The sequence below is a fragment of the Eptesicus fuscus genome, chromosome 17, assembly GCF_027574615.1.
Source record: "Eptesicus fuscus isolate TK198812 chromosome 17, DD_ASM_mEF_20220401, whole genome shotgun sequence".
NCBI classification, from domain to species: domain Eukaryota; kingdom Metazoa; phylum Chordata; class Mammalia; order Chiroptera; family Vespertilionidae; genus Eptesicus; species Eptesicus fuscus.
Genome location: NC_072489.1, coordinates 5,412,385 through 5,435,518, shown reverse-complemented (window position 1 = coordinate 5,435,518; position 23,134 = coordinate 5,412,385). Strand labels below are relative to the sequence as shown.

General features: G+C 37.6%; 1 protein-coding gene across 2 annotated transcripts in view; it reads left to right on the top strand.

Moving 5' to 3' along the window:
* PARG (poly(ADP-ribose) glycohydrolase) overlaps window positions 1-23,134 on the top strand; it is a 184,289-nt gene that overhangs the window by 131,337 nt on the left and 29,818 nt on the right. For both annotated transcript variants that reach the window (XM_054729273.1, XM_054729274.1), the window contains 3 exons: window positions 6,918-7,065; window positions 16,455-16,533; window positions 22,112-22,220. In XM_054729273.1, the coding sequence (XP_054585248.1) occupies window positions 6,918-7,065; window positions 16,455-16,533; window positions 22,112-22,220 (336 nt within the window). The remainder of the gene's footprint in view (window positions 1-6,917; window positions 7,066-16,454; window positions 16,534-22,111; window positions 22,221-23,134) is intronic.

Here is a 23,134-nt window from a genome sequence, read left to right as displayed (position 1 = left end):
GCATGCTTGTGTTTGGGACTTTTGTCAAGCTCCTGACAGCAAAAAGAGTTTGAAAGCTGTTTATTTATCTTCTACGCTAATTTAATGCAAAGAAGCACGATAGCAGAATGGAGAAAAACACCAAACAGATCATCTTGACAGCTGTGGTAATATTGTTACTTGCCAGCGTACGTTCTCTGTTTCTTACATGAGCCTCTTTTTTAAAAAGCCTTTGACAGTAAATCCCAAGATCTGGACAACATCAGACCTCTTGGTTCAGACATAGATTGTGGATTGACAGTGGATGAAGTTCCCAGGGTATGGTCTTGACAAGCTGTCACAGGATGGTTTTGTTCTTTTTCTTTAAAGGCTCTTGCTCTGCCCTAAATGATGACCAGCTTGAGATGTTTTTCTGCCACCAACCTTGTTCAGGTCTAGGAGACAAACGTCTAAAACTGATTGATAAGAAAGTCCTTTCTCCCATATGTAATCATTTTAGGCACGTGAACCAACTATGCTTGCTGACTTTTCCCTGTTGTAGATGCTGCTGTCTTTTCCCTGTTGTAGAGCAGGTAATTTTGTCCATCTCTCAATCTTTGTTATTAATTTGTGTTACTGCCTTTATTTAAAAAAATATTTTTGGGAAAAGGTGTCAACAAGTAAAACACCCTGTGTATCTAGCTTTATATTGATATAACCTAACCTGAATACCTGTTTTCCTTTGTTTTACAGTGATTTTTACTTACAATCACTAATAAGAGAAAATGTTAGTGATTTTTGTTCTTATCCCATTTATAAGAGCATTGTAATATCAGTTTTCTCTGAAAGAATTTTGTATGCCGTCTCATAGTGGGAATGGCTGATTTTTCTTCTTCAGTCCTTATTTGATGCATCTACAGAGTGGGGCAAAAGTAGGTTTGCAGTTGTTTGTATGGAAAATAATACAATAATCTATATACATAAAAGCCTAAGCGACTGAATGACTGGTTGACTGGTCACTATGATGCGCACTGACCACCAAAGGGCAGATGCTCAACGCAGGAGCTTCCCCCTTGTGGTCAGTGTGCTCCCATAGCAGGAGCGCCGCTCAACTGACCGATGAGCGCCAGATGCAGGGCTCATGGGTTGGCGAGCATGTGCTGTGGCAGCATAAGCCTCTCCCAAAAGGGACTGACTGGGCGCAAGCCCACGGCAGGTGCAGCGGGGTCTGGATGAGTAGGAATGGCAGGCAGGAGCCCAATCCCCACAGGCCACGCCAAGGGACCCCACCAGTGTACGAATCTCAGCCAGTTTCAGCCCAGTGAAAATGGCAGCCAGTTTCAGCCCAATCCCCACAGGCCACGCCAAGGGACCCCACCAGTGTACGAATCTGTGCACAGGGCCTCTAGTTAATAAATAATAATATAAGAATAAATTCTATTTTGAGTACTCACAACTGTAAACCTACTTTTGCCCCACCCTATATTGGGGCAAAACTAAATAAAGCAGCTGCCTGAGAATAGACTGATTTGTTTGAATAACAATGTAAAATGACTGGACTGATTTGCATTGGGCTCTGAGTGCCTAATGATACAGATTCTTTTTAGTGTTGCCTTTAATTAGATGTGTTTGTAATTGAAATCTTCAAAGAGGCAAGCCATGTTTTCTTTTAAATCACCTCCTCCCAGTGATTATCTATATATAAAAGCCTAAATGACCGATCAACCAGTCGCTATGACATGCACTGACCACCAGGGGGCAGATGCTTAATGCAGGAGCTGCCCCCTGGTGGTCAGTGTGCTCCCACAGCCAACCTCCTGCAGTCCCCCCCTTTCCCCTCGCCGGCCAACCTCCCGTGGTCCCTCCCCCCCAGCCTGCTGGCCCCAATCGGGACTGGGCCAGATGGCCCCAATTGCTGGCCAGGCCAAGGACCACCTGTGCACAAATTTGTGCACTGGGCCTCTAGTTTGAGATAATAAAAAATGCTTAGGATAACTAGATTAATATTTGTCTTATACTTAAAATTTGTTTTAAATTTGTATTTAATCAGTACCTTTCTATTTAAAAAAATATTTTTTAAATATGGTTAAAATTTGTTTCAAATGAAGATCACTTTTTCCCACATTTTCATCTTGATGACGTTCTTTCCTACATTAAAGTCTTGTATTAACTGAGGAAGTCTTAATACACACAGAAATCAACAAAGCTACTGTTAGTTAGCACTGCAGGAATGCTGACCTTTCATTACAGTACAATTCAACAAGGAATTATTTAACAACATTCAAGGTTGAGATTCTCCCCACTTTCCTGGAACATATTTTAGAAGAAATATGAAACCTCAGTAGATTAAAAGAATACCATAAAGGCTTCTATTAACTGTGCTCCCTCCTTGTGCCATGTATCCCCAGGAGGTCAGGGAATATTGTATTGCAGTGCCACAAAGCTTCTTGTGTAGCATACGAATTACATTATGCTGAATGGCAACAACAACGAAACCTCTAAGGAGTGTTATCATTTCTCTCTTTTCATCAAGTTATAATTCAGAAACTGAGTAATCTGAACAAGTAGCTTTAAAGTGAGTTGGAAAATGACTGGCTAAAAATAAAGAAGCACTCACATTTTTATGTACTGGAACCAGTTTCTCACCTGCAGTAGCCTTTTATTAGGAACTTTTTATATAGTAGGAACTTTGATTTTCTAAAAGATTCCTCCTGCTTTCAGAGACATATTGAGTTTGGTGTATTTATTTGTGTGCATAACTATCAAATAATAAATGTTGGCCTTTTATTATAGCATGTACATGGGATGTATTTCATTTATCATTACCAAGTAGTACATAAGTTGGGTAGAGCTTATCTTTCTGTTTTTATTATTTGCCTTGTTCCAGTAAAAATTAATAGTAAAAATTAAGTTTTGCTAATCTCAAACATTATTTCTTATTTTTATTTATAATAACCATTATACTTAGTCTCTCAATTTTTAAGTGCTGTCCATTTTTTTTCTTTGCTGCATCTCTCTTTCCTTCACTTTCTTTCCCACTGACCTATTTGAGGAACTAATATAGTGTAGTTCAGTAGTCACCTAATCAGCTTCCACTTTTAACTTTATACTATTTTGGTTTATTCTTTAAACTCTACCCTGAATTATCTTCCTAAAGTCCAGGTTCTTTGTTGTTACTTTTCTTTTTTAGAATCATTCCTAGAACCTTCAGAATAAAGTAAAAATTTCCTGGACCCCAGATTACTTCATCACCAACTGTAACCCTCTCCATACCCTACATTACAGACAGGCATGAGGAGTCTGCTTCCATTCCCCTCAGACAGCTCTTTACTTTGGGTTTCTCCTATGTCCCTCAGCCTGAAAGTCAGCAAAATCCAGATTGAATGACACATCCTCTTGTAATGGGATCGTGCACCAGTGGGGTCCCTCAGCCTGGCCTGCGCCCTCTTGCAGTTGGGCCAAAACCCAGCAGTCCGACCTCCCCCCAAGCGATGTAGCAGTGCCAAAGCAGCAGGCAGTTGGGGAGGAGCCCCAGCCAGGGCTGGGCACAGCTCCGCTGCTGCTTGTCCCGCCCCACTGCGCCTGCCGTGGCTGCCACTTGGTAGCACTGCCGCAGAGGCGGGAGAGGCTCCCACCGCCACAGCTGCACTCGCCAGCCATGAGACCGGCTTCTGGCTGAGCGTCACTCCCGCTGTGGGAGCCTGCATTGAGCATCTGCCCCCTGGTGGTCAGTACACATCATAGTGACTGGTCGTTTTAGTCATTCAGTTGTAATGGTCGCTTAGGCTTTTATATATATAGATAGGTTATTTAGGCAGTATCAATTTAGTGCTAATAAGTTCTTTAATAATTATTCTATAATTCTGCTTATGTGCCTAACTCCTGGCTAGATTATAAATGCTGTGAAACTGTCTTACTCATCTTTGCATCCCATTATTCCCAGCACAAGATTCAGTCATTGTTTGTTGAATTGAACAGTTTAAGCCATAAATCACCCAGTGCATAAGGACCTCATTATGTAGTAGGTAACTAATTCTAATCAATTGACTAGTTTAACTAAAATTATCTACATATATATCAAAGCCTAAGCGACCGTCTGACCCAGCAGTCACCAACCTTGCGGATATCACGGACCACTGGGTCCGCGGTCCACTAGTTGGTGACCGCTGGTCTGACTGTTTGACCGTCCTACCGGTATGATGTGCAATGACCACCAGGGGGCAGACACTCAACGCAGGAGCTGCTGAGCAACAGCAACTTTTCAGAGTGCCCTCTTGCACTCCGGGACCCCTCAGGGGATGTCGGACTGCTGGTTCCAGCCCGATCCCTCCAGTCCAGGCTGAGGGACCCCACCTGCTGGAGGGACCCCACTCACTTTGCAGGCGACCTTCAAGCCACGGCGCCATCCCAGGTGCAGCCGGCCGGGGAGAGGCCGCAGGAGGTTGGCTCCAGGGTGGGTCTGGCTCATCTCACCCAGTCCCGTCCTGCCAGCCACCTTCTAATTAATTTTCTTTCAATGTGCATGAATCTGTGCACTGGGCCTCTAGTTTTTCTATAAAAGCTAAAGAGTAACTATTTTTTAGCATTGACTTAGTATGCCAGAATATAAATCCAAATGTATATGATTTTCTGTGGTAACTCATTTCAAGAACTTGTCTAATTGTAATTTTCAGTGTTTTCCAAGTTCTTCTATACTTAAATAATACTTTGCCTTCTGTTAATTTCTGTCTTTTCTCATATTTTTCCATATCAAAGGTTCATATTCTTGTTTTACTCTTTTGTAAAATAGGTTCCAGATTATCATTTAATGTCCTAATTGCTTTAGAGAACATAAACAAATTTTAAGAAATCTTATATTTGAAAAGATATGTAAAATGTTAGAAAAAAATATATATATATATATATATATCTGCCCACTTTTGGCATAGAGCTCCTAAAACCCGGGTAGCTATGTAAGTGATGAGAGCACAAGGAGCATCTTTTATTCTAATACTAGAGGCCCAGTGCACGAAATTCGTACACTGGTAGGGTTCCTAGCGACTGCCAGCTGCTGCCTGGGTACTCCCTCCCTTCCCCTGGCTGCCTACCGCTGCCAGGGCCTCCCTCCCTTCCCACGTCTGGCCCCGCCCCCAGGTCAAACTCCTGGACTAACTCCCGGTCGAGGGGACAATTTGTATACTACGCTTTTATTATATAGGATTTGGTCTTTGATTTTGATTCCTGACACAGAGCTCCTAAATCCCTTGGAATTTTCTGGGTGATAGGAGTGAGTGTCTTTTGTTCTAATGAGGTGATTCTTGGTGGGCTCCTGAATAGCTTCAGGAAGGGGGCTGGTCACCAGAAAGCCAAAAGCCATGCTTAGAAGTTTGGAACTCTCTGCCTAACCTCTCGTCCTCTGGGAAAGGGAATGGTACTGGAGACTGAGTTCACCATCAATCACGCCTACATGCTGTAGCTTCCATAAAAATCTCAAAAGTCTGGGATTCAGAGAGCTTCCAGGTTGGTGAACATGTGGAGGTACTAGGAGAGTGACTTGTGGGGAGAATGACGTCCCTGGAAATTCTGTGCCCCTTCCTAAATACCTTGCCCTGTCTCTCTCTTCATCTTGCTATTCATCTGTGTCCTTTATTATAAACTTGTAATAAACCAGTAAATGTAAGCGAGCATTACCTTGAGTTCTGTGAGCTGCTCTGGCAAATTATCAAACCCTTATTAACCAATCAACTAGAAGTTAGGACTTAAAATTGGCATCTGAAGTTGGGCAGTCTTGTGGGACTGAACCCTTAGCTTTTGGAATCTGATGCTAACACCAGGCAGATAGTGTCAGAACTGAATAGAATTATAGGACACCTAGATGGTGTTGCAGAATTGCTTGATGTGTCGAATAACACACATTTGGTGTCAGAAGTGTAGTGAGTTTAGAAGCAGGGGAGATACAGGGGTGTGGTTTTCGTACACAGTATATAAGCCTCTCTTAATACCACTTACTGAATTCTGGGTGTTTGTTTTTTTTTTGGTATGGGTATGGTTATGTATGTGCACAGTTGTATGTAAGTGTGTAATATAACTCCTCAAATAGAGTAATCTAAGGCAAAGTTGAAAACCATTTCTTACATATTTCCCCATAATTCCTAGCGTTGTGTGACATTGTGGAGTGCTTAGTAAGTTTAAGACAAACAAATAATGATGGCAAGTTGAGTTTGCTTTCTCTTGAGGATTGTATAATCATCATTATTAAAAGGAGCTTGGGGATCCAATCTTAGTATTCCACAGAAAGCTTATGTATAGTTTTAAATTAAATTGGAAATATTTTGTTGAATCTTTATTGTTAAACTAGGTTTTGTTCTTCATTTATTTTCTTAGGTATATTTTTTAAAAATAGTTTGTAATGTTCATGTAGTTGGGAGTTTGGAACTGAATTTAGAAGGGCAAAGTTCCTAGCCCTTTATTTTTCCCTAGAAGGAAAGTTTACCCCCCAAAAGGTCAATTACTGAACTTTAAAGTTCTTTAAGAACAAGTTTTTGATTGCCATATTATATAAGAAAGGTATAGTTATTATTAAAGTCTATGAAATACATAAATGGAAATTGAGTAGTGAATGGTAGGGAAATGATCTTGAGAACCTTCCAGATAAAACTTTTCTTGATTTGTGGTCCTTGGAACACAAAAGGTTTATAAACGAAAGTCCATATAATTACATTGAGTCTTTTGCATAAAAGCTCCATTTTTCTAGGTTCCTTCTAAGGTTTTGGATCTAAAGAAATATGCAGAGATGTTAACTGCAGTGAGATGGAAAGAGTGCAGCCAACCACAACCTATTCTTCCTGAAAAGATTACTAACTTGGGGTTGATTTATATAGGAAAGGAAAGCAAGATTAGAGATTAGAGGTGATATACTTGTGTATCATATATGTAGGTATTTTAGATCATCATTTAACATGCCACATTTTTCCAAATAGGTGGATTTTGCAAACCGTTTTGTTGGAGGTGGTGTAACCAGTGCAGGACTTGTACAAGAAGAAATTCGCTTTTTAATCAATCCCGAGTTGATTGTTTCACGGCTCTTTACTGAGGTGTTGGATCACAATGAATGTCTTATCATCACAGGTTAGTTTGGGGAAATCTGTGAATATATATCATGAAAACTAGAGGCCACTCAGATAAGCTTTTCTCTGCCATGGCCATTAGTCCCAATATTGTTATTCACTAATTTATATTTGGTGTTTTGAAATTGTTATACAGTTGGCCCTTGAATACCAACCCACACTCCCAACTCCATGCAGTCAAAAATTCACATGTAATTTTTATTTCCCCAAAATTTAAGTTGTCCCTCGGTATTGGTTCCAGGTCCCCCTGCACATATCAAAATCTGAGGATACTCAAGTCCCCTTTAAAAATGATATAGATCAATGCATACAGTCGGCCCTCTGCATCTGCAGAATCCCAAACGGGGATCAAAAACGGTACAGGTATTTACTGAAAAAAATCCACATATACTAGTAAGTGGAACTGGGCAGTTCAAACTTGTGTTTTCAAAAGTCAACTGTAGTTTTATTTGCCTAATCTTGAGTAAGATATTTTATTCTCACCTTTTTCCCCCCTAGGCATCATTATCTGAGGAATAAGGATAAAAACTATTAAATTATCTTCCAGTTTGAATTTTTATGATGTAATGCTCTCTAAAAATAAGAAAATGATAGGAGTTTGAGCATGTATTCTGTTATTATTCTTCCATTGTATTTCCAAAGTGATTTGTTATAATTCAATATGATGACAATATATAAATGCAAAAAGCACAGTTGCAGTGTTTGGAGAGAGTCAGTATACCAGTGAGCTTTAAAGAAGAGAAATAAATCAGGAACCTTATGGTTACCCTCATTTCTAATACTAAGAGAAAAAGTATGACTATCTTAGTACCTATCCTTAATTTAAGTTAATAAAAAAGAGAGGGAAATACAGTCAAATTTATACTTTGGTCTGTTATTGAGATTAAATTTTTTATCTTTATTTACTTTTTTTATTGAAATATCACTATGTCTTAGTATTTTCTTGTGAGTGAGCTACAAAAAATAATAGCTCTTAAGAAACTCTTAATCAGTTACCTTAGGTAAGTTAAGCCTTTTATTCAAGTACCTGAAAGAACATTCTCACATAAAAGCCATAATCACTCATCAATTGATACTTTTTTTTTCTGCTAAAGAGAATTTGTTACTTCGTTTTTTAATCTGTTGCTGCTTTGAGAGTAATGTAAGAGACCAAACATTCAGCTGGGTTGGAGAATTTGGTTGATTGTTAGCCCCAAAGGTTACAAAGGGAGAAAAACCATCCCCTATGAGTTATATCAAATATATACTCAACTCCCTGGCCAGTGTTGCTCAGTTGGCTGAGCATCATACCATGCACCGAGAGATAGCAGGTTTGATTCCTGGTCAGGGCACATGCCCAGGTTGCAGGCTCGATCCCCAGTAGGGGGTGTGCAGGAGGCAGCCGATCGATGTTTCTTTATCATCGATGTTTCTCTTCTCCCTTTCTCTCTAAATCAATAAAAACAATATTTAAAAAGAAAACAAAAAAATATACATTCAACTGATTCACCTCCAAAGGGGTACATGACAGAACTAAGACTCGGAAGTCTCATCTTAAAACCACACTCTTTCCCTAAGATACATTTGTAGGCAACCTTCAGGAGAGTATCTAAATTTTGTTTTGCTTTCAAGATTCTCTCTTTGTCTCTGTCTTTCCATAGCTTGATTATGATGTTTTTAGGTATGGGTCCATTTGACTAGCCACTTTGGAGTTCACTGAGCTTGTTGAATGTTTAGATAAATTTGGTCATCGTTTCTTCAAATATTCTTTCTGCCTCTTTCTCTTTGCTCCATCTGGGGCTCTCATTATGCTCATTTGGTGGTGTCCCATTGCTCTCTAAAACACTGTTCATTTTTCTTTATTTTTCCTATTCCTCAGACTGAGTACCTAAAGTCTGCTAATTCTTTCTTCTGCCTGCTCTAATCTGCTCTTGAAATTTTTTATTTCAGTAATTGTACTTTTCAACTCCATAATTTCTATTTGATTCTTTTAAAATATTAATTTTTGTCTTTGTGCAGAGAGTCTCTATCTGTGAGGCATTATTCTCATACTTCCATTTAGTTCTGTAGACATAATTTTTTTATTTCTTTGAACATATTTAAAATAGCTGATTTAATGCCTTTTGGTAGTAAGTCCAACATCTGGGTTCCTTGGGGACAGGTACTATATTGTCTACATTGTTTTTTTTCCTGAGTATGGAAAAACTACTTTTTCATTTTTTGAATGTCTCAATGTTTTGTTAAAAATTGGACATTTTAAATAATGTGGTAACTTGAAATCAGAGTGTGTTTTTGTTGCTGTTTGGTGTTACTTGCTTTTTTACTTTTTTAAACTAATTTTGTGAAGTCTATATTCTTTTTTTGTAAGTGGCTATTGAAGTCTCTGCTTAGTTAGATTAGTGGTCAGCTAATGATTGGGCAGAGATTTCCTTAAGTGCCTCGAACCAATAAGTCAGTCTTTGCCGAAGGGCTCTTTCTGCTGTTGGGTCTCACCTAATACTCCACCAGGCAGTTGATACTTCACTTCCTGCTTGCACAGAGCCCAAGGTCAGACGGAGAAGAGATCCTAGCACCTACTCAGTTCTTTTCTTGAGCATGTGAATAGCCATGGCCATGTGTGTAACCTTTTACATTCCTGGGAATACTTAGAACTTTTCAAAGCCCCTTATGGACAACTAACTTATTCCTCAGCTTTTTCTTTGAAACTTTTTAGTTAGCCTATTGTTTGCCCCAACTATTATTTACTGCCTCAGGAAGAACCACAGTGTTGAACAATTGCTTATAATTGTTTTCAACAAACATCCCTAGATACAGTAGGTCCTTGGGTTACGTAGGAGATCCAGTGCGACTTAACGCAATTTTCGCCGTAAGTCAGAACCCACCTACATAAGCACCTACGTCACTCACATGGAGCACATACACAGCAGTAATGTAGTGAAACAGTAAAAAAAATTAAAAGAAAGATAATTCCTGACCTTTACTTGTGGTAAATAAATAATAAAAAACATAAAGCACATACGTACATACGTCGAAATGACGGAACTTTTTATATATATAAATAAATGGGAGATGGTGATGTAATCATGAAACGACTTATGTCAAATCCGATGTAACCTGAGGACTGTCTGTATTAGGCTTTTTCTACCGGGCAAGCTCCAATTCAGGTCAAATAAAGATAGTCTTGTGAGTGAGGTCTTCCAGGGAACCACCAGACAGATTATATGATGACAGTTCTCTGAGAATGGGGCTTTGAAGGAGCATTAGCCATCTTCTACCACATCTCGTGGCTTCCAGGCTGCTGGTTTTCACTGTGATTACAGACTGTTGGCTTTTAAGGCTACCACAGAGCTTCGGAAAGTGGGAGGGCAAGTTAAAAAGCACCACAAAACCCACTCTTTTTACCAAGATTTAGCCAATTTTCTTTTAATAAACATTACTTGGATTACTTTCAGCCTTTGATTAACTCCCACAGTTCAGAAATTGTTGATCCTCACAGTTTTTTACCAGTGTAAAAATTACAGAGGTGAGAATTTTCAGAAGTTTTACACCATCATTTTTGCTGATATGTTATCTTTCACAAGTACTTGTTTGTAAAAAGGCTTTCAACAAGTTGTCCCACATCATTTAGAATTCCTATGCTATTTTTTAATAATATCACTAGAGGCCCAGTGCACGAAATTCAATAGGCCTAGCCAGCGATCAGGGCCGATCTCTGGAGCGACCAGCAGGGTGATGAGGGGTCCCCTGCTGGCACCTGCGTTGGCTGGCCTGGGGCCTGCAGGCTGGGGGCAGCTCTTGCGTTGAGCATCTGCCCTCTAGTGTCAGTGCGCATCATAGTGACCGGTCGTTCTGCTGGTCGGTCAATTTGCATATTAGGCTTTTATTATATAGGAATTGTGAGTCTGCTGTTTTGATGTGGTAAGGCAAAAAACAACTACTAATTGAGTGTGTGTAAGAAATTAAAAATTGAACCTTGGCAAAGGAATTTCTTCTTGGATGGAGGTTGTGATCCAATTGTAATGAAATGAAAAGATATAAAACCCTTTTGTCTGTGTTGTCTCATTGATTTAGCTATATTTATATGTTGTTTATTACACATGCAGATACAAAGAATGTAGTTGAAAGGTATGAGGAGAGAAGAGAGTACAAGGAATTATAGAACAAAAATTTAAACTGTCATAAATCCATTGCTGGGCTAATAAATACTTTGAGTATTGATCTTACACTGTTTTCGAGAGCTCTGAAGTGATCATCAGAATCATTTAGAATGTGATCGTCTCCAGCATTTAGATGTATTAATTAATACTTTAAAAGACGTTTAAGCAGATAAGCTAGATTTGAACTGAAGACTCAGATAACAATATTTCATCAATATTTTAGATGAATCTACAGTTGATCCTTGAACAATACAGGTTTCAACTGCACTGGTCCACTTATACATGGATTTTAAAACATAAATATATCAAAATTTTGTGGAGAGCTCTTTACTATTGTGAAGCAATTGTATCATTTGCACAAGGCTACCATAAAACAATCATATTTGCTGCTTCTTTGTTATTAATGCATGAATCTTTTCATGTTATCTTTTCTTTTTTAATAATTCTTTATTGTTGAAAGTATTACATGTCTCCATCTTTTCATTTTTAATGCCTAGTGTTAGTAATACATATAATATCCACAATGTCTTGTATCATACGAGACAATGCGATGTAGGTACTGACAGTTGATTCATTTTGTAAACAGACTATAAACTTACGATACCAATAAATATAGTACAGTCCTGTAAATGTATTTTCTCTTTCTTACATATTTTCTTAGTAACATTTTTTCTCTATCTTACATTATTGTAAGAATACAGTATATAATACATATAACATACAAAATATATGTTAACCAACTTTTTATGTTATCGACAAGGCTTCCATGTCAACAGGCTATTAGTAATTAAGTTTTTAGGGAGTCAAGAGTTACAACCATGTGGGGGAGTTGGTATCTCTAATCCCCATGTTGTTCAAAGGTCAGCTGTATATATTTGAAATAAAAAAGTTGGTAGAATGCTGGGCATTTAAGCTCAAAGCTAATTTGTTTTACTTCCTTCATTTCTCTTACACTGGGAAAGAAGTAAGTCTCTTGCAACCTATATTAATGTTGCTATACATAAAGGATGTAATTTTTGTGTATAAGGAAACAGTAGAATTTTTCTTTCTTTTTTTAAAGATAGTTTGTCCCCACCCCTGGCTGGTGTGGCTCTGTTGGTTGGAGCATCATCCCCTACACCAGAAGGTGGTGGGTTCGATTCCTGGTCAGGGCCCATACCCCGGTTGCGGGTTCCATGCCCAGGGCACATATGGGCACAGACAGCAGGCAACTGGTGGATGTTTCTCTCTCACATCGATATTTCTCTCTTTCTCCCTCTCTCTCACTCTCTCCGTCTCCCTCTCCTTTCCGCTCTCTCTTTCAAATCAATTAAAAAAAAGATAGTTTGTCTCCAATCTGAAAAACTCCATCACTCTGAAACTATGTCTGGTCTCTAACTTATCTACAGGCATTGTAAAATAGATGGAAAATTGCAGATCCATGACTCACCTTCATATCTATAATTGCTTCAGGCTAAGGACATTCGGGGTGACTTTTAACTCAGCATTTCCCCCCCACATCCTTTTAACTCTATTATAGAACCTCCTAATTAATATCTGTGATGTGATGTTCCCTTAATGGAAATGGCCATTTCATCATCTATTTGATGTTGGATTTCTGCCATCTCCCTTCTTAGGAGACTCTTAACCGGGCACTGCAATCTATCTGCCGGATCAATTCCATTCCTTCAATGATTCATCCAGGCTCAGTGGCTGTGACTAGCTAATGGCTGTGACTGTGCTGCCTGAATCTGTAGAAGAGTTTGAGAAATTGGAAATAAATTAAATTTATCATCATTGTGGGGCATCTGGTTGGTATCAGACTTTTAATGAATATGAAACAGGTCATGCAAACAGCCAAATCCTTTTATCCAGACAGTGTTATTCCTCTATTTTCTATGATCCATAGGGCAGCCATGAGTTACAACCTTTCAGTAAGTATAGATAGAGGGAAAGAATTAAAACTCCAATCTTTCCTTTTCTTTTTTCCTTTTCCCCTCTCTCGTGTTCCTCTACAACAAACAGCAGCTAATAGCTTCAGTACTAAAGAGTTCTAGGAGATTGTTTTGTTTCTGTGTGGTGAGCATATAAAGATGCCTAGCTGTGAAACTTACTGAGCAGAATGGTAGTACACTTAACATAAAACCTGCACTCGAATGAATCAAATTGTTCCAGACATCACAGATCCTTATATCTTTCATAAGTGTCAGCAGAACTGATAGAAAAGTGGAAACCATTGCTTTTAGTACTGGTGCTTTTAATAACAGCACTAGAGGTGCCCATTATTACAAACACAGTTCATTGCTAACTCAGTGATACCAGTTCATTGGGAAAGATCCAAATTCATTTGGAGTTTGGCTTTTCTTAGTTCTTGTTAATCATGGGAATGTAAGGCAAGATTGTTTTATCTGCCACATAATTACCTCTATATGAATGATATTAATAAAAGCAGAGTCAGTGGCTTTCATATAAGCTTTCTTTCTAAGGGCACACCCATTGTTAAGTAGAATATTTTAAATCTGCAAATATTTTTTCTATGTTCATCACAAACTTTCATTACTAGTAAGAGAAAATAAGAATGTTTCTTACTGCTAAATCCGAAAACTGGTCCTGAACTCTTGAAAAGATTTTAGTGGGTTCCTTCTAGCTATTTCCCTAAATGCGGGGTAGAGAGCTTGCCATAAAGTTCATTTAGTCTCTGACTCCTGTTTGCTGTTATCACTGCTTACCTTTGTATTTTCATCATAGTTTATCAATAAATTTGATTCTAAAACAAGTTATAGGTATTCATTTTTCAGAATAGTTTACATAATTTTGAAAGAGTCTATTTAGAAAATCCAGAATTTAATTTGTTTAGAGTAGAAGCATCTACATGTGATTTTTTTAACTTCCTGTTACTAAAGGAAATGAATCTATCCTTGTTTGTCTTAGGAAAAAAGACTGAAACCGATCTAACTTGAAATAGAAATATAATTGATATAAAATTTTCAACTACTTTTCAAAATAGTTAAGAGATCAGAGTAGATTTGTTTGTTTGAAAAATAAGGCACGGCCATTGCAGGGCAGAAAATAGACAAGAACACAACTGTTCCTGCTGTCTTTATTCCCAGCCGGGCCAGTAGACCAGGTTTCTTTCAAACCCCACATCCCTGGAATAATGTATCTTTGATTTCTCTACCCCCTTACAAAGTTAAGTCTAGACACCAGAACTAACTCCTTTATGGTTTTGAAGGATTTTAAACTCATTTGGTTTTCCAAGCAGTTCTATTAGGTAAACAAGAATTATTAACAAGTCTGATTTTTAGATGACAAAATGAAGTCTAATGAAATTTGGTCACTTAAGGATTCACTTTGGGTTCCTCATATCTCCTAATCTCAGTGTGGTAGTCTTTTTGCCTGCCACACTTTCTGTGTAAATGTGAATTAAGTATTTTCTGGATTCATTATTTTAACCTCAGTTAATACAAATTTTTCCTGTTTTGCTCATTAATTATATTTCTATGGCAAGTACTTAATCATCTGCTTCTATATTCTTGTGTTACTAGATGTTAATGTAGACACAAATGTTAGTAATTTATAATCCCTACCCTTAAGAAGCCGACAGTCTAGTGAGGGAGTTAGATTACATTTTTAAACTGCTTTATTGAGGTATAATTGACATACTCTAAACTATATATTTTGAAGTGTAAAATTAGGTAAGTTTTGTCGCAAAAGAACTGTTGGCCCAGAAAGAAACTCACTACAGACTGATTCATTTGCCTCTCAGCATAACCATTATTGCTTGTCTCATTTTCGGTTCTTATAAGTGTATTTCTAATAGCACATGATCTCACTCATCTAGGGGAAATAATGAACAACATAGACTGATGAACAAGAACAGACCCAGAAACAAGGAGGCATGGATCAGACTGTCCGGCCTCAGAGGGAGGGCCGGGGAGGGTGGGGGTAAAGGGTAGAGATCAACCAAAGGACTTGTGTGCATGCATATGAGCCTAACCAGTGGTTAAGGACAACAGGGGGGTGGGGGCATGTGTGGGGAGGGGTGGGGGATGGGAATGGGGGGATGAAGACAAATATGTGATACCTTAATCAATAAAGAAATTTAAAAAATTAAAAATTAGGTAAGTTTTAGCATACAGCTATACACATTTTGTTCATGTTTTAATTGAGTTTTTTATTGTTGAGTTTTAAAAATGCTATCTATATACATATATACATACTGGTATATACATGTCCTTTATCAGGTATATGTGGTTGTCTTTTCATTATTGTAATAGTGACTTTTGAAGATCAGAAATTATTTCTTCTTTATTTTTCTTTTTTATATTCCAAAGTATTATCTTGCCCAGGGTTTTCAGCTTTTTATTTTTACTGTTGTTGTTGTTTTTTGTGTTTCTTTTTTTTAATTCTTGAAAGGTCAAGTGATTATTGAGTTGACCATTACAATTGGAATAATTTTATTTAGTTAAATAGTGGAACAATTTGACACCATTTCTCCTGATATATTCAGGTATGATGAATTAGAAATCTATGTTATGTGGCAAGCTTGATGCGTGTCCTCATCAGATTAATATTAATTATACTTTTTCTCTTCCCTTTCTTCTCATGCCATAATATCCTAGTTTTACAAGGCTTTTTTGAAGTACCTTGCCTATTGATAGGCAAATTCTAGATTTAATTTTTTAAATATATTTTTATTGATTTCAGATAGGAAGGGAGAGGGAGAAATAGAAACATCAATGATGCAAGGGGCCTCCTGCACGCCCCCTACTGGAGATCAAGCCCACAACCGGGCATGTTCCCAGACTAGAAATTGAACCCAGGACCCTTTAGTCCACAGGCCAATGCTCTACCCACTGAGCAAAACCAGCCAGGGCCTAGATTTAATTTTAATGACATTTGTTTCAGCAGGGAATGTCTTTATGTAAAATTTCTTTTCTCAACAATATGAAGCAGATATTATCATCAGATTACTGACATTCAAAACAGTGGACTTGTATAAAACAGAGTCTTTATGCACTCCTCTTAAAAGAAGGAAATAAATTTGAAAACATGTTTTGTTTACTGTGTTGGTTGAGACATTTAGTCATTGTATGATAAACATTGTAGTGACTTTTTGAGGCATCCTATTATTTTTTCATCGAAAATAATAAATCATTAAGACCAGTGATTTTTTTTTTTTTGGCTTTTTTTTTTTTTTTTTTTTTTTTTTAGAAGGTGCAGCTTTTAAGAAAATATTTCTGAAAAATAGTATTGAAAGCTTCTTTTTTTTCAGGTACTGAACAGTACAGTGAATACACAGGCTATGCTGAAACTTACCGCTGGGCCCGGAGCCATGAAGATGGGAATGAAAGGTGAGTTCATTTCTGACTTGATTATCGCATGGCCAGAAGGGAAAGAATGTGGCCTCGTATATTCTGTCTACCATCTATTCTTATTTCAGAAATGTAACTTTCTTCTAAAATTCAGTATTACAGCTTCGTTAGTAGTTAAAACATAATTACCGTATATCAAAAAGAAATGAAAGCCAAAAGTCTAAATCAAGGACAGGAAGGGCAGAGCTCTTTACAGTTTTTGCATCATAGCTGCCAATTGTAAGCAGTCAATGGAGGTTAACTTCCAAGGCCAGACTTATTTAGAATTGGTTATAGTTATAGCTTAAAACCCTTAAACAGCATAAGTAGTTATCCTTAACTTTTCTGGGAGGCTAGGTAGGTGAAGGAATCTATGTTCAGACAATTTTCCTACTGCTACAAAACAATTGACAGCAGAAATTACAGTGAACTTTGCTGCTGCTGTCTTCTGTGTTTTATTGAAATATATTTTTACATGATCTTGCTTCCCCAGTAAGTTGGTTTAACAGAGGCGAATTTTTATGCAACTGGAACCTGGATGCTTGTGTGTGTGTGTGTGTGTGTGTGTGTGTGTGTGTGTGTGTGTGTGTTCTAATGAAGAAGAGCCAATGTGGGCTTAAATGCTCCAATCAAAAGGGTAGCTGAATGGATAAGAAAACAAGAACCATATATATGCTGTATACAAGAGACCCACCTCAGAACAAAAGATACACACGGACTATAAGTAAAGGGATGGAAGAAGATATTTCATGCAAATGGAAAGGAAAGAAAAACAGGGGTAGCAATACTTATATCTGACAAAATAAACTTTAAAACAAAGTATATAATAAGAGACAAAGAAGGACACTACATAACAATAAAGGGAGCAATCCAACAAGAGGATATAACCCTTGTAAACATTTATGCACCCAACATAGGAGCACCTAAATCTGTAAAGCAAACAAATGGACATACATCATGGAAGAGATTAGCTGTAATACAGTCATAGTAAGGGATTTTTAACACCCCATTGACATCAATGGATAGATCTTCCCAACAGAAAATCAACAAGGAAATGGTAGCCTTAAATGATACACTGGATCACAAGGATTTAATTAATAACTTCAGAGCATTTCACTCCAAAGCTGCAGAATATACATTCTTTTTGAGTGCATATGGAACATTTCTAGGATAGACCGCATGTTAGGACACAAAATAAGTCTCAATATATTTAGAAAATTAAAATCATATCAAGTATCTTCTTTGACCAGAATGGTTTTGAAACTAGAAGTAAATCAAAAGAAATAAAAACTGAAAAACACACAAAGATATTGACTCTAGCAAGCATGTTACTAAACAATGAATGGGTTAACAGTGAGATCAAGGAAGAAATAAAAAAGAGACCTTGAAACAAATAAAAATGAGAACACAACAACCCAAAATTTATGGGACACAGTAAAAGCAGTTCTAAGAAGGAAATTCATAGCACTACAGGCCTACCTCAAGAAATAAGAAAAATCACTAAATAAGCATTCTAACTTTACACTTAGAAGAACTAGAAAAAGAGCAGCAAACAAAGCCCAAAGTGAGTAGAAGAAAGGAAATAATGAAGATCAGAGTAGAAATAAAAGAGAGTCTGAAATGAAATTCAAAAGATGAATGAAACCAACACCTGTTTTTTTGAAAAGATAAACAAGATTGACAAACCTTTAACCAGACTTATCAAGAAAAAAAGAGGATCAAAATAAGTAAAATCAGAAATGAAAGAGAAGAAGTAACAACTGACACAAAAGAAATAGAAAGAATTATAAGAAAATATTATAAACAACCATATGCCAACAAATTGGACAATCTGGGCAAAGTGGATAAATTCTAGAAACATACAATCTTCCAAAACTGAATCAGAGGGTCTGAACATAGACAGATTACAACTAGTGAAATTGAAACAGTAATAAAAAAAACTCCAAACAAGCAGAAGTACTGGACCGTATGGCTTCACAGGTGAATTTTACCACACATTCAAAGAAGAATTGAAACCTAGTCTCAAACTATTCTAAAAAATTCAAGATGAGGGAAGACTCCCAAACTCATTTTACAATGCCAGCATTATCCTAATTCCAAAATCAGATAAAGACGCCACAAAGAAAGAACATTATAGGCCAATATCCCTGGTGAACATAGTTGGTAAAATCTTCAACAAAATACTAGCAAACCGTATCCAGCAATACATTAAAAAGATCATACAACATGATCAAGTGGGATTTATTCCAGGGATCAAGGTTGTACAGTAGTCACAAATCAATAAATGTGATACACCATATACATAAAATGGATAAAAACCACATAATCACCAATAGATACAGAAAAGGCATTGATAAAATCTGGCACCAATTTATGTTAAAAACTCTCAGCAAAGGCAGAATAGAGGGAACATAATAAAGGCCATATATGACAAACCCACAGCCAACATCATACTCAATGGGCAAAAACTACAAACATTTCCCTTAAGATTACGAACATGACAAAGGATGTCTGCTTTTACCACTTTTATTCAACACTAGAGGCCCGGCGCACGAAATTCGTGTGCGGGTATGGTCCCTAGGCCTGGCCTGTGATCGGGGTCATCTTACCCCACCCCCCACCACCACCCACCCCCGGTTCCCCATTCGCCATCAGGTGATAGGTGCCTGACAGCTGGGGGAAGGGACCAAGATGTGGTCAGTGTGCCTCATAGTGCCTGGTCCAGCATACATTCTGGTTGTTCTGCTGTTAGGGTCAATTTGCATATTATCCTTTCTTTATATAGGATCATACGGAAGTCCTAGCCACAGCAATCAGACAAGAAGAAGAAATAAAAGGCATTCAAATTGGAAAGGAAGAAGTAAAATTGCCATTATTTACAGATGACATAATACTGTATATAGATAACCCTAAAGATTCCACAAAAAACCTACTAGAACTGATAAATGAATTCAGTAAAGTAGCAGGATACAAAATAAATATCCAGAAATCAATTGCATTTTTATACACCAATAATGAACTACCACAATTGGAAACTAAGAAAACAGTCCCAATTGCATCAAGAAAAGTAAAAAAACCTAGTAATAAGTTTAACCAATGCTGTGCAAGACCTGTACTCAGAAAATTATAAGACACTGATGAAAGATATTGATGAAGATACATATAAGTGGAAGCATATACCATGTTCATTTGGATAGGAAGAATTAACATCATTAAAATGCCTGTACTACCAAAAGCAATCCATAGATTTCTATGAAGATACCAATAGCGTATTTCACAGAACTAGAAAAAATATTCCAAAAATGTATATGGTAACATACAAGATCCCGAATAGCCACAGCAACCTTGTGACAAGAACAAAGTTGGACATATCAGGCTACCTGATACCAAACCATATTACAAGGCTATAGCAATCAACAACAGTGTGTTACTGGCATAAAAACAGGCATATAGGTCAATGGAACAGAATAGAGAGGCCAGAAATAAGCCTATCAACAGGCAAGGTACTTCAAAAATTATGGACAATTATGACACAGGAGGCAAAAGCATACAATCAGATTAAGATAGTCTATTCAATAAATGGTGTTGGGGAAATTGGACAGATACATGTAAAAAAATGAACCTAGACCACCTTTTTACATGATACATGAGAATAAACTAAAATGGATTAAAGACTTAAATGTTAGACTGAAAATCATAAAACTCCTAGAAGAAAACATAGGGAGTAAAATCTTACACATTTTTTCTAATGTATCTCCTTGGGCAAGGGAAACAAATGAAAAAATAAACACAGACTACATCAAACTAAAAAGTTTTGCACAGCAAAGGAAACCATCAACAAAATGAAAGGACAACCCACTGAATGGGAGAACATATTCCTCAATGATACATCTGATAAAGAGTTAATATCCAAAATTTATAAAGAATTCATACAACCCAACACCAAAACAAACACCAGACAACCCAATTAAAAAATGAGCGAACGATCTGAATAGACATTTCTCCAAAGAAGACATACAGATGGCAAACAGACATATGAAAATATGCTCAACACCACTAAACAAAGTAATGCAAATTAAAACCACAATGAGATATCACCTGAGCTGTCAGAATGGCTGTCATCAGTGTATCAACAACCAAGTGCTGGCGAGGATGTGGAGAAAAGGGATTGGTGGGAATGCAAACTGGAGCAGCCACTGTACTGTGGAAAGTAGTATGGAGTTTCCTCAAAAAATTAAAAATGGAACTGCCTTTTGACCCAGAGATTCCACTTCTGGGAATATAGTCTAAGAAACCTGCATCACTCATTCAAAAGAATATATGCAACCCTACATTTGTTGCAGCATTACAGTACCAAGATATGGAAGCAGTGCAAGTGTCAGTAGATGAGTGGATAAAAAAGCTGTGGTACATTTATACAATGGGATACTACTAGGCCCTAAAAAAGAAGGAAAGCTTACCCTTTGTGAGAGCATAGATGGACCTGGAGAGTATTATGCTAAGTGAAATAAGCCAGTCAGAGAAAGACAAGTATCTCACTCATGTGGAACCTAATGAACAAAATAAACTGACAAACAAAATAGAAACATACTCATAGATAGAGAACAAACCGACAGCTGTCAGAAGAGAAGAGAATTGTGGGACTGGGTGAAAAAGGAGAAAGAATTAAGAAGAAGAAGAAAAAAGCCATGTGGCAGCAATCACCAGCTGCCATCCCTGCAGCTTGGCCCCTGCAGCATTGAAGACAGTCTTTGTCTTCTCAGGCCAGCCCTGGCCTCTCCCTTTGTTTTGATTAAACCATGTGGTTACAGTAGCTATCTATGTGGATACTTAACTTATGATAATTATTTACAGACTAACATGAAGGTTTTTATTGCTGTTCTTCAGAGTGGAAAGTTGCTTGGCATATCAATATGTGCAAATTTATGAGATGAAGTATTTGGAATTTTACGTTTTCAAAATCATCTCATCCCTTCCTTCATATTTCCACAGGCAACATGTTGTTTTGACTGCTTTTTGTTACTGTCTGCTTTGCTGTCTTTGTCTTTTTAAAAATATTCCTACAGTCAGCAGTTGAGCACAGTAGGTAGAATGTTGTACTGAATCGTTACACATTTTGTAACACTTGACTTCTTGGGATTATTTCTTGGATGATGTACGGTGATGTTACATACCCAGTGACCTAGAGTAAATCTTTCAAAACAGAGGAGGAATGAATTCTTGTCAAAATACGAATGTCATGTCTTTAATATTAGAGGAAAACAATGACCTAAGGTTTTTTTGTTTCCCCCCAAATCCTTTAACCTCTGAGACTCACTGTAAATGATGTATCCGTTTACAATATGTCATATTTTTTGTCTCTCCATAATTTTTCATTTGCAGTATAATGCCTGACAGTCCACAGTATGTACCTTGGAGTCTAAAATAAAATAGTGTTTTCTGCCTTCCTGTTTTTCTGAGATCTATGGCCTGGGTTTGTTTTTAATATTTTAACCCTGCCAGTGTCTCAGAAACCTGTGAGAGTTTTATTTTGTGAGTGCCTTTCCTGTGCCTCATCTTTCCCTCCTGTCCTGCCCAGGGACGACTGGCAGCGGCGCAGCACTGAAATTGTCGCCATCGATGCCCTTCACTTCAGACGCTACCTCGACCAGTTTGTGCCCGAGAAAATCAGACGTGAGCTTAACAAGGCCAGCAACCTTATTTCTTAGTTCATCTGGCAGCTGTCATCTATTTACTGTCATTTTATTAATGCTGAAATTAATGCTTTCTGGAAATTCTTGCAGTGTCAGTATGTCTGCCCATAGCTCTCCTGATTTAATGGATCTGTCAGCTTGTACAAGATGTACTTTCCATTTCGTAATTGTTTGATTACTGATGCCAGATAGACTGTTGCTTGACGTGAAGCCCCACACGTGCATTTATCTCACCAAGTACTGGTAGCTGCTTTGGAACATTATTGCAAAACTATAGAGACATGAATGAACCCTTAAAATTTTTTTAGACCTACCCAATGACGTTTTTCTCTACAAGGTATACTTATAATTAAAATAGGTAAACCATAAAAGTCCAGTTAAAAGTGTTCTATTGTGGGTAAGATTCCTGTGAATTATTTACTGATTTGGCAATTAGACATATTTATTGTGGAATCTATGATTTTCTATGACGCTTAGTGCTGTCTACTATAATCATTTTCTTTTTAATTGTATTACAGAAATATAAAAATGAGCCATTCCTCTTGTTAGTTACATTTTCACCACTGTTAACCATAATAAACATACTATCGTATAGGGTTGCTGATACTATTCTCTAGATTTAGGGTCTTACCAAAACAGTTGGCTTTTTCTTTAGTTCCTCAACCTACTCTCACAGCTAAGAGCATTGACCCAATTCTGAAAACCATGGTTTCGCTCCTACGAGCAAGATTTAGTATGAGATAGTTTATGAAGATCATGAGGTTTGTGGTTCTGCATGGTTACAGATGTGCCATTCCCTGCACCGACTTCTGATAAGGAGAGCAGGCTGGGTGTGTCTGTGCAGGGGTTGGAGTACCTTTGGACTGGCATGTCCGTCATTCAGTATGTCGTCTTCACATCTTCCTGGG